This window comes from Pipra filicauda, unplaced genomic scaffold (assembly GCF_003945595.2).
Source record: "Pipra filicauda isolate LSUMZ 115617 unplaced genomic scaffold, ASM394559v2 scaffold116_size3395265_pilon, whole genome shotgun sequence".
Classification (NCBI taxonomy): Eukaryota; Metazoa; Chordata; class Aves; order Passeriformes; family Pipridae; genus Pipra; species Pipra filicauda.
The window spans coordinates 1,312,734-1,325,077 of record NW_024103618.1 but is presented as its reverse complement, the minus strand read 5'-3'; the positions used below and the strand labels follow the sequence as shown (position 1 = coordinate 1,325,077).

At 35.1% G+C, this 12,344-nt stretch overlaps 1 protein-coding gene across 2 annotated transcripts in view; it reads left to right on the top strand.

Moving 5' to 3' along the window:
• The window catches only part of GABRA2 (gamma-aminobutyric acid type A receptor subunit alpha2), a 61,467-nt gene extending 50,263 nt beyond the window's left edge, over positions 1–11,204 (top strand). The window contains exons 9-10 of one of the 2 annotated variants that reach the window (XM_027717742.2): positions 190–392; positions 4,117–11,204. In XM_027717742.2, coding sequence (XP_027573543.2) covers positions 190–392; positions 4,117–4,425 — 512 coding nt within the window. In that variant the 3' untranslated portion in view covers positions 4,426–11,204. Of the gene's footprint in view, positions 1–189; positions 393–2,117; positions 2,557–4,116 lie in introns of those variants that run through there. The other variant, XM_039384965.1, reaches the window with a different exon arrangement.
• Positions 11,205–12,344: the final 1,140 nt, after the last annotated feature.

Here is a 12,344-nt window from a genome sequence, read left to right as displayed (position 1 = left end):
AACTAGAATACTTCAGAGAAATATCCAGATGTAACCTTTAATATAGCTCTGGCAGTTTATCACCAACTTAGATAAGCAGATTTTCCTTTGTGTTTCAAAAACATACCATAATAGTTTTTGGCTTGTATTTTTCTTAACATTCAAAATCCAATAAAAAATGTTGATCTTATGTTTTTTGTCCCCTTGCAGGAGTAACAACTGTGTTGACAATGACAACACTAAGCATCAGTGCTCGAAATTCACTCCCCAAAGTAGCATACGCAACAGCTATGGATTGGTTTATTGCTGTTTGTTATGCATTTGTATTCTCTGCATTAATTGAATTTGCAACTGTAAATTATTTCACAAAACGAGGATGGGCCTGGGATGGAAAAAGTGTAGTGAATGATAAGGTAAGTCCTAAGGAAATAGTCCTATTTCCAGTCAATTGCACTATACCAGCTGTAATACGTTGTTTTGATAAAATAGGCTATGTAAAAAAAATAATACATGGTTCTTTAAATCAAAAGAATGTGGGTGTATTTTCTGCCCTGAACAAAAACATATCTCCCCTGATGTAGCAAATCCCATTTGGTCTCACTAATCCAGATTTAGTTATCAAGCACTTTTTTTTTTTTAAATATTGGGAGCTGTCTGCCTTGCTTTTTAACTCCTCAGTTACAACTTTATCTGGTCATTCATAAAATTTAATACAGATTATATTGGTTGATAACCTTTTTTTTTAATCTTTTAATTCAATTGAGTTGGAAATAAGAAAAAGAATACAGAAAGATGTAATGTATATTGATTTTCCTGGTAAGTAAGGATCAGAAAACAAATTAATGTCCATATAGGTAACAACTATGAATAAAAAAATCTAGAACCTTTGAATATTTCCAGTATTCTAAAACTTATCCATAATGATAGGTAGATATTAATTTAAAAGCTAATTTAAATAGCAGTTGTACAAAATTCTTCTTCACCTATGAGGTATTGATGCTCTGAGCGTGCAGAAATACAGTCATGCCTTAATTTTTTGGTTTTGATAGTGGTGTAGGTGTGATAGCATGAAGTTTTAACTTGATAGAATTTCTTATTTCACGAACAGAATGAACTGGTGATACACCTAACTTTGTATATTTATGGGTTAGAATTGTAATAACCGAGAACAAATATTAAAACCCACCTGTTTTGACTGACTTAATATATAATTTTGTTCTATCCCAGTCCCTGATTCTACCAATGAAAACAGATTTCTTCTGACAAGGAATACACTGATTTCTGTAATTCTTCTTAAAATAGGATAGAATATTGTTTGCTTCCTAAATGATTATAGTAGATGTGAAGCAAAGTTTCATCAACTGATGATTTCTCAGCACTTTGAATGCATAAAGAAGAAAAATGTTCAGATAATAGTAAAGGAGAATTAGAAGAAATGTACATTCTTTGTAAGTCCCTGTGACTTCCATAAGGGCGTGAACTATCCATAATTTTGGGATCTGTTCCCTCCTGCTAGAGGTCGATACTGAATCACTACAAGTTTACCAGCATCTCATGAGTGAAGCTTTTCAGACTGGCACATTGCTCTTGCATTGTAATTATGTAGGGAGCCCTTATAAACTCTCTGATCATCCTTTGGTTGTTCCATTAAAGTAGTACAGCAGTGTTGTCTCATTATCTTGGGAGCAGCAACTGTTTAACAGCTAGGTAGTATTCCTTCCCTAGGAATGACAAAATTAGTCATTACGTTCTAAGATTTATATACCATTCACATGTCCAGTTCTCTACTTTCTTCAAAATGACTTAACAAAAAGCTAAACTTTTGACATAGTCATTGTTTCTCATACGAAAATATGGTTCATCTTTATTATGCAGATTTCATTAATGGTAGTACAGATACCTTTTAAAAACACACTAATTTTGTCTGAAAGGAAGGAATTATAGATGAATTAGAGTGTTTCTCTCATAATTTGATTTGGTAGTTTGTTCTTATTTTTGCTGGATGCATCTGTACACCTAAAACCAGGCTTACTCTTCACCAATTAAAGCTAAATATGTTTCCTCAGTGACAGTCATCTGTGTTCACCTTATATGGAAATTCTTGTCTGAGTGCTGTTGACATGGAATTTGTCTCACAGGAAAGCAGGTGCAGGAACAAGCTACATATTTGATCAACACTATTTCACATTCCAGTCAACAAGGAACAATGCTAAACTCCCAACTGATTCTCAGATTCTCTTTTTATGTGACACCATCTCCTAAGACAAGGTATTTTGGGCACAGCATCTAACCATGAGGATCTTACCAAGACTTTTAGATGGCATATATAAATATAAAATTGGACATAATTTAAAACCAAAATTTGGAAATTGGGTAGATGCCTCCCAGTGGAAGTAAAAAAGTTAAATGCACCTGAGAAATGCACCTGTATGAGAAATGTCACAAGAATTGCCTCACTTGTGCCACTTCCATTAGATTAAAAATCAAAACAAACCAATATTTCTTATATGATCCAAAAGTTAACTGTTTCTTCATCTGTTTAATTCTGTATTTTGTGGAAGGGATAGAATGAATCTAATATTTATTGACCTGTATCTAAATAATATATGTATATATTTCATATTACATTATATTATTATATTTTAAGTAAAAATTATATGTTATATTTTTATATATATATGTAAATAATATCTGTTGCTTCCTGAGAAACTGCCTTGTATTCTTTTCTGTAGGTTATTAGAAATTCCTTAGTTTGACATTGCTGCAAAACAGTGAATCAATCTGTAACATTACAGTCTTATTGCAGAGCTCGCCTGTGTACCTATATATATGTCTAAAACCTGAAGCCTGTATTCATTATCTACACATCCCTGTACCTATGTGTACACATAGACTCTCTACTGAACTGCTATAGGCTGAATTTTAGCCCTTTGAAAGCATACACAATCCCATAACAATACAGAATTGTTGAGGTTAGAATTGACCTCTGGAGATCATCAAATTTAACTCCCCTTCTCCAGGCAGGGTCAGCTAGGGGTGGTTGTTCAGGGTCATGTCCAGACATTTTTTAATATCTCCAAGAATGGAGATTCCACAACCTCTCTGGACAATCTGTGCCAGTGCTCGGTCATGCTTACAGTAAAAGACTTTTTTTTTTTTTGGTATGTCAAAGTGGTATATTCTGTATTTCAGTTTGTGCTCATTGCGTCTTGTCCTTCCACTGGATATCACTGGGAAGAGTCTGATCTTCTTTACTCTCTCTCCCATCAGATATTTATACACATTGTTAAGATTCCTCCCAGAGCCTTCTCTTTTCCAGGCCTAACAGCCCCAGCTCTCTCAGCCTTTCATATTTCAGATGCTTCAGGCTTTAAATCATCTTTGTCGTCTTTCACTGGACTTGCTTTATTATGTCCATGTCTGTCTTAAGCCAGAAAGCACAGAACTGTACCCAGGGCTCCAGATGTGCCTCACCAGGGCTGAGTTGAGGGGAATGATCACTTCCCACGGTCTGGTGGCAGCGCTCTCTGTAACGCAGCCCAGGAGGCTGTTGGCCTTTGTGTCTGTAAGGGCTCATTGCTGGCTCGTGTTTGACTTACTGTCTACCAGGACCTCCTGGGCTTTCTCTGCAAAGCTGCTTTCCAGCCCATTAGCCCCAACCTGTGCTAGTGCATAGGGTTATTTCTCCCCAGGTGCAGGATTTAAATTTCTCTTTGCAGAGCTTCAGTAAATTATTTAAATTCCCTCCCATTTTTCTTATCTTCTGCTATTTTTTGGGTTCTTATTTCTGTTCTCATCACTGCAATTCTATTGTAAGGAGACTGATACAAAGCAACTAGAGAAAGTCCAACTCTTTTCCAGTTATCCTTAAAATCACAGTGACAGACCCTTCGTCATATAACTTCAGTAGGGAATTTGATGGTGCAAAAGCAATTTTATGTCACCTCTACTTTATTTTTGGATAGACTGGAATATTTGAATTTATCAGTATGTTATTCCTGGTATTTGTTTTAATATAGTCATTAGTATAGTCAGAACACATACTCATTTGTTTCTTTTATTTTTGAAATTATGTTTTCTTAAGTCTATTCTGGCAAACACACATTAAATATTTAACTTCATGCTGTCTCCCAATAGAAAAAAGAAAAAGCGTCTGTCATTAAGAAAAACAATGCCTATGCAGTAGCTGTTGCCAACTATGCTCCAAATATTACCAAGGACTCAGTGCTACCAACCATCTCCAAGAGTGCTACAACTGCAGAACCCAACAAGGCAAAACCAGAAGCGAAGCCACAAGAAGCAAAGAAGACATTCAACAGTGTTAGCAAAATTGACAGAATGTCTAGAATAGTGTTTCCAGTATTATTTGGTACTTTTAATTTAGTGTATTGGGCTACATATTTAAACAGGGAGCCTGTCTTACTTGGCTTTGCGCCATCAACCTAAAAGCTGAATTGCACTGAGGACTTAACGCATCATTCTAATCAGATAGGTTGTTTGCTATGTACAGTCTGACTAATAACTGCTAATCTGTGAACCATTATGTACAGTGTGTATATAAATGTCTTGTCTGTGTATCTCCAAAGGAGGCACACAGTGTTAATTCATGGGTCTGTAAACAGATAGCACCCATGGCAAATACAGCCAGCTCTTTAAAAGTTAAACCCAGGGGACTTCGGTTAAACTAGCATTCAAATATACAGTTATATTCTCTCCATACGATGAAATGAAGATATGATCCTACATAATTATTTAGAAACAGTATTTTTTTAATTTAAAGTTAAAATATTTTTCTATAAAGTAACTAATTCTACTTTAATGAAAGAAAAAATGTCATTTAAAAAAGTGATTTTTTTTAAAAAGGTGTAATTGTTTGATACAATAGCAGTACCCATGTACATAACAGAGTACAGAGGTCATACAGTTCTACTCTTCACAAATATTCCGGATACTAGTTAGACTGAAGAGGTAGGAAAGACTACTATATGGCAAGAGCCACAAGTTTCTTACTTCTGTCCTCTTTGAAGTTGTTAATAAATTCATCTAATTGAGTTCAGGGAAAAGTGCTAATCAAATTTCCAATAGCAACCAACTTCTGCTAGTGAGACTTATTCTTTTCACTGCTTTATTTATTTGATATTGCTAAGCCGGGTTGTCTGGTTCAGCAAGGAAATTTTTTTTGCTTATTGATTTTGTTCTTAATTGGATATTATCAGATTCATAAATGCACTCAGAAATTTTTCAGGGTTAAGTGTATCAGTAATATAATATACTTTATTTCCTTGCCTAATAGTTTCTTAAAGCCTGCCATTAAAATATTTACCTGTGTTTGTCCCAGGAAGCACTGTTTTCAAGGGAAATGAGAACCATGATTTAAGTTCAGGAAATTGTCCATATAATAAAATTTACTGCTGCTTTTGTAAATTGCAACTTTACATTTCGCTGACATAACTTTACAACAACTTTGTATACTAGAAATGATTTTGCTAAGATTTGAATGTTATTTTTTTAATAAAAGGTCATGCATCATCAGTAGGTATCAACTGTATTTCATATACACAGATATAACAAAATTGGAGCTGCCACTGGCAATTTTATAAGAACATTTAATACTATCAGTAAAATTGTTTTTCATCTGAGCCTTTGCAAAGATTCTTTATGCCCCTAAAGGCCTGGTAAATCATAACATAAGAAATAATTGTGTACTGTATTTAGATTTTAGTATACTTGGCCAATCAAAAATATTTTGATTCACACATACATTAGCAGTTATTAGTTGACCTTTAAAAAAAGATACACCTTTATGATGATGTCTTCTAGTAGAGACATTTGTAGTCGTATAGTGTCATTTATTGCAGTTTTGTACAGTACTTGAGTATAGTGCATAACATAGATATGTTCAGAGTTTAAAAAAAAGTTGTACAAATATTTCTAAAATGAAATAAAAGAGTATCTTAAGTCATGGAAATGTGCTAAAAACAACAAAGAGAAACACTGCTTACTTTTGCTGGTTTTTTTTCTTGCTTTTTCTTTGCTTTCGATGTGATTCTGTTTTGTATTTTGTGTGACAGTATACACGCCAAGGTCACAAATGCATATTATGAATAGAATTAATAGTTAAGACAGAGATGGCATCAGTAAAATAAAGACATTTCATAGGTTATAAATGAAAGGGAAAAGCATGGACAAGGTGTGTATCCCTTGAATTCCCTCTAAGTAAACTGTCAGTCTAAACCTTTCTCATCAACAGTAGCTAAAAAATGAGCACTTTACTCAGAACATTAGAATAAAAATATCCTTATTTTCATATATATTTATATGTAAATGTAGATCTTCCATGTAACAGGGAGATGTGTGCAATAGTGTGATTATAAGCATAAGGCTGGAAGGCAAGCAATAAAAAAAGGTTTTTTCATGGTATAACTATACATTTTTAAAATGTTTCATTTGTAAATTATAAATTATCCCTTCAACATCACATTGTCCAGGTATGAATAAGTATATAAATATGTACATATGTACAAATAATTGTAAATATTAGGACTATAGAAAAATCCCTTCACTTTTAACTCTGTTTTTGGCAAAGGGCTCTGACTGTATAGTTCAATGGAGGCCCGTGCTAAACTGCTCTTGCTCGATTATGTTTTCTGTGACTGAGGTCTCCCTCCTGTGACCTACTGGGAGTTCATACCTTCTGTTCACATCAAGATCTAGGAATTCTCCAAACCTCACTGGACAGGGGTATGAGAAACAGAGGTTTGTGTTTCACCCTTGGCTACGTCCCAGGTACTCAAAGCCTTCCCAATGTTGACATGATGTTGTGTATTTCTCCATGCACGACACTGTACAGTCAGAACTCTCCCCACACCAAATATAAGTGTGCTCAGAGTCATGTTGAATTACCTGATAAGGAAGGATTTTGCATCCTTATCCAAGAACGGGACCCCTCAAAGGTTTTTGACAGTACAAGTCTTCTCCAGCAAGATTTCTTCTCTGGAAAATAACATCTGGATAATTCAGAGCTGCATGCAAAAAGTGTATCTTCAGTTTGCACAAGAAGCCGACGATGTCTAAAGTTAGTCAGCTCTCCTACTACTGCTTTTATTGGGTACAACTATTTTTTCATTGACTGACCCTTTTCTCTATGCTTGTGTTATGCTTACAGTCAGTCAGTCAAAAAACCAGGTGTTTGTCAGATGCTAAAGATACATTTATTGCACATTTATATAGAAAAGTAGGCAAACTATATAAATTCACTCAGTGAAAAAGAATAAATTTTAAATATTTACATGCAGTTATTGTGGGCATCAGCAAGGCTTTTAAGTGGGTATGCTCCAGAAAAGCTTCACTTTTACATTTAGTTCAGTTGGTCTACATTAAAGCAAACTCCTTCTGTGGGAAGAAGCAGTCTGTTTTATTGTTTCACTGCAGAAATATTTACAGTGGGTAAACTGAGTACACGTAATTTGCAAATCTGTAACACTATAAACTGGATTAGTGAATTTAAATGTGAATTTAAGTGAATGGAAGCACTGTGCAAGGAATGTCACAGTTAGGCCTTCTTTTCATTTAGCAGTATAGAATCTGTGTCTAGGATTTTACAGCTGATGTCACAAAGTTAAATGCAAATACCCAGAAGTTTCATTTCATTCGAGTAGGGAGAGAGAATAAGTGAGAAAACGCAGGTCACTTCTCTCTCTCAGACTTGCACATGGAATCTACCAGTGAATTTTTTGGTTGACATATTAATCTAATTTATTTTTCCCATTACTTTTGGGTCAGGGTGTCATATTTTATATGACTTAAGAAATTAATACAATAAATACAAAGATTTTCTTACACTGTGGTAAACTTATATTGGAATTACACTAGTTCCGAATGAGATTTATGAAATCGGTTTTCAGTGTTGTACTAGGGCACAGACTTTTGAATGCATGTGGTCAGTTAATTTAACAGTAATTCACAAATCAGCATGAAAACTGTGGAGATCAGCAGTGTTTATCAGCCAGAGTTGTCTGCTGGACACTTCATGACAGATTGCTTTTAAAAGAGTGGCTTCCAAACTTCTCAGTTGTACTGTAGCCAATGAAATTACCTTTACCTTCCATATCTGGGCTAATTCAACTTGTAACTGCTGCAGTGTTGAGCATCTTTTAAAAAAATTATTATGGTAGGTGTTCTGAGATATAAGCTTTAGTTTGGGAGACTACTCGTACCACTGAATATTATTCTAAATTAAGGAGCTAATTTGCCTCTATAGTCACGGGAAAGAGCATTTAGACACCAAACTGGAGCCTTACGGAATCACCTTCCCTTCCCTGTTGTTATAGGTGGTGAGACTTTTCAAAAGTGGGGTGACCATAAAGTGTCTGTATGAAATCAACCAGAAGCAGCTGGAAGGGGGTAGGGATGTACGAGGGAGGAAAGGAGTAAGGAGAAAAAGCTTTGTTACCATGTCAGTGGATTGTGAGGTAACTGAGGAAGAAGCTGTTGAGGAATTAATGGTGTTTTTGTTTCAGCTTCAGTTCTGAGCCTTCACTGCCATATGTGACTTGTGGGAAAGTAACTCTTAGAGCATATGAAATTGAAATACTTCTTGTATAACTCTGCTGAACTTGAGGGACATGACTTGTGCCTTTGAAAGTGAGAGGTTTCTACTGGCTGCTTTATGAAAACAATCCATGCAGTGTTGTGTACCTCCTGCCATTTGGGATATCTAGGATAGAGGGAGAAAAGAAGCTTCAGAAATTAAACAAAACTTTGTTAATTCTACGTTTTGTTTTCTTAAAAGGTGTGACTTTCACTTAAACTCAGACAGCCAGCATCCATCCTCCATATCTCTCATTCCTATTCTGAAAGTTTAGTAGTGCAGAAGTTTTGCCTTGGCCTTTCACAAAATAGATGGTCTATGCTGCTGAACATTTCCATTCCTCACAAATATGCACAGAAGATTATTTCGGTGTGGATATGAGGCTGTCATCAGTCTGTGCCCAATTATGTGTAGACACACAATGCTAAAATTTATAAAGCAATGCAATGAGTTTTAAAGTAGAGGAAGAAAACATTTTAAAATAAACCCAGTAAGTCAAATACCTTCATTTAAAAACCACATAAGATAAATGTACAAATGTCCAAACACATTGAAATATAATCTCTGAGTGTGGTAAAATTTGATGTCACATATAAAGGTTTTGTCTTGCAGACATTGAAACACTAAAGTAATTTTGTGAATTTATATGAAATTCAGCTAATGCTTCAGCCTCGAGTAAAGAGGATGGTTCTTTATAAAGGAGTGTTAGGATTCCTTCTACCTCCTCCCAGTCACAGTGTACCACCTTCTAGAATGCTCATAGTGTGCAGTATAACTTTGTTATATCCCTTTAATGTCTTGATATTTTTTTCTTTTTAGTCAAGGAGACCTTCTCCACCTCATTTCTGCAGATAACCCAAACTCCCTAGCAACCAGAACTTTTAATTATACGCTGAATCCAATTGTTAATTAGAGCCATCTGAGAATCCGTGAGGCACTTCATCACTTTAGGCCTTTAGTAGTAGAAGTTAAAGGATCAAAACTTTTTTTCAATGAATGGCAGATCTTCATCACATAAAATGTTTGTTTTCCTCTACTTTAAACCACTTAATTTTTGAGATTCACATCTCTAGGTGAATTGTTTAACTTGTATTTTGGAGTCTGTGATTACATCTCACTGGAAGAGGCTAAACTTTGAGGGCTTGTCACCTCTGACAGAGATCAGGGCAAAATTTGCGCTGAATTTAAAACAAAACTGATTCAAATCCTCAGGATATTCATCTACATCAATGAAGTCAGTAAGAATTTTTACAGAAGAGGAGTACACCTAACAGTACACCTGGATGCTCCTTTGGATAGAGGTTGGCAGTTCTTTAATCCATGAAAATAAACCATTAAAAGAAGAGTTAACCATACTGAAATACAGGACTTGATGTCTTTTCTATTTCTGGTATATATTAATGCCCTTTAAGAATGTTTACAAAGAGCTATGAGTTAGGATTAGGTGATAACACTAACAAAAAGGAATTTGGAGGATGTTTTGAAATATGCAAGATACTCTTCCTCTAGTGTTGAAGTCTACATAAATACATATGATTATATTTTTATTAAAAATTCTATTTTGCTTTTAAATTTTAATTCTTTTCATAATGTTGTGAATACTTCACTCAGTCAGGGGTTCTGGTATATGTCTTTATGCATTCAAGGTTTTTAATGGTTGCAATGAGTGGTTTCATTCATCTGATATTAAAAGAGGCAAGCTCAAGTTTCAACAGGTTGAAGTGTTATATTTGTTTTCCAGTACTTTATCCATCTAACTATGCTGTTGAGGATGAATGGAAATAGAGAATGAAACAAGATATTACTTTGATAAACTGATTTTGATATTCTTTATTAGGTGTTCATTTTGGCTGAATTTATCAGTTTGTAGGCTACTGTAGCTTAGCATTAGCACGGAATGCAATGTGGTACTTTACATCTATTAGAATACATATGCACCGTATCTATAAACTGTTAAAAAATCAGTTCCTAAACAGCACCCCTACAACCTCTCCCCTCCAAATAGTCACTTTATTAGGAAACATTTGAAGGCACTTTAATTTTAATGGACCTGATTACACTAAATCTTTTTATACTTTATTAAAAAAATAGTAAAAATACAGTGGAGTCTGATTCAGACATGGTTAGCAACTTCTCAGCTGGGCTGGAGTCAGAAAGCATTTATTCGTTGTATGACAAATCTACTTTAGTGGGTCACTTAGGCATGAAAATGTATAGGACTTGGAAAATAAATGCTTCCAGTATACTAACAAGAAATAAGGAAACAGGAAGAATGAAACCAATAATTTTAAAGAAAATTAAACACCAATCAAATATGCACAGTAAGAAACTGCATGATAAATGTAAGTATACTTAACTTTGAACATGAACATCATACAAAATCTTCTGGGTGACAGTTCACTTATTTAGTAGGTTTCATAGTTATAAATAATTAAAGAGGATAATAATATTCTGTAATTTGTGACCTTGTTTTAACTGGGAAAATTGTTACTTTTCTAAAATGTAAAAGAAATAACTGGATTTATGTTTGAATGTGTCAAACTGCTTGCTGTTGAAGAATATTTATTAACCACATGCAAAATATATTGCTTAACATTATCTTTTTGTACTTCTTATTAAAGTTAATTTAAATATAGCACATTTTGTATTTTTGTTTTTAATGCTTTGACAGCAAAAATTCCCTTCATGGCTTTTCTCATAGGACTTCTGTGTGGGTTTTTCATTTGCTTGCTTTTAAGCAACCCATTACAGCCTCTAAGAAGGTGCTTTTTTATTAAAGACAGAATTTCCCAAAGGAAGCTAACAATATATTGGAAAAAAATATTCCTTGTCTTGATGAGAGTTTAACAGGTTTCCTATTTATATAATGAGATTGCCCTCAGGTATTCATATTCACATGCCATTGTTTCATGTTTTCAGAAGGCTATAAAACATATTATTGCTGCTGGGTATACACTAACCACCAGTCGATGTGAAACACAAGAAACCTCCTACTGGACACCTTGATTCATCAGTGGGAGTAGATGAAGTAACAAAGCTTACTTGGAAACAACCAAATGACTACACTGTTAGTAGGGTGTGGGTTTAGTTTTGGTATTTGTTTTGAAATGAATGTTCTGAGTTCTGAGTCTTTCAGTGCAAAAGCTATATATATTTCAGGGATGGCCCTTTCTTTTCCTGGAAAGTTCTGTCTTCTCATGAGAAATACATAAATGTTCTTCATGGAAGATGAAGAACATTACATCCTTATCTCTAAATTTGAGAGAAATGAGTTTGAAGGGTGGACTATATATGGTGGGTAGGAATTGACTGGATGGACACAGCCAGAGAGTTGTGGTCAATGGCTCAATGTTCAGGTGGAGACCAGTAACAAGTGATGTCCCTCAGGGCTCTGTCTTGGGATTGGTGCTCTTCAATATCCTTAGCAATGACACAGACAGCGAGATCCAGTGCAACCTCAGCAAGTTTGCAGGTGACATGAAACTGAGCATTACAAGTGACACAACAGAAGGAAGGGATGCCATCCAGGGGAACCTGGACAAACTTGAGAAGTGGGCCCATGGGAACCTCATGAGGTTCATCAGGTGCAAGTGCAAGGTGCTGCACCTGGATTGGGGCAATGCCAGACATGAGTCCAGACTGGGAGAAGAAGTTGTTGAGAGCAGCCCTGCAGAGAAGCACTTAGGGATTCTAGTGGATGAAAACTGGACATGACCCATCAAGGTGCGCTCATAGTCCCGTAAGGGACCATATCCTGGGCTTCATCAAAAAAGGA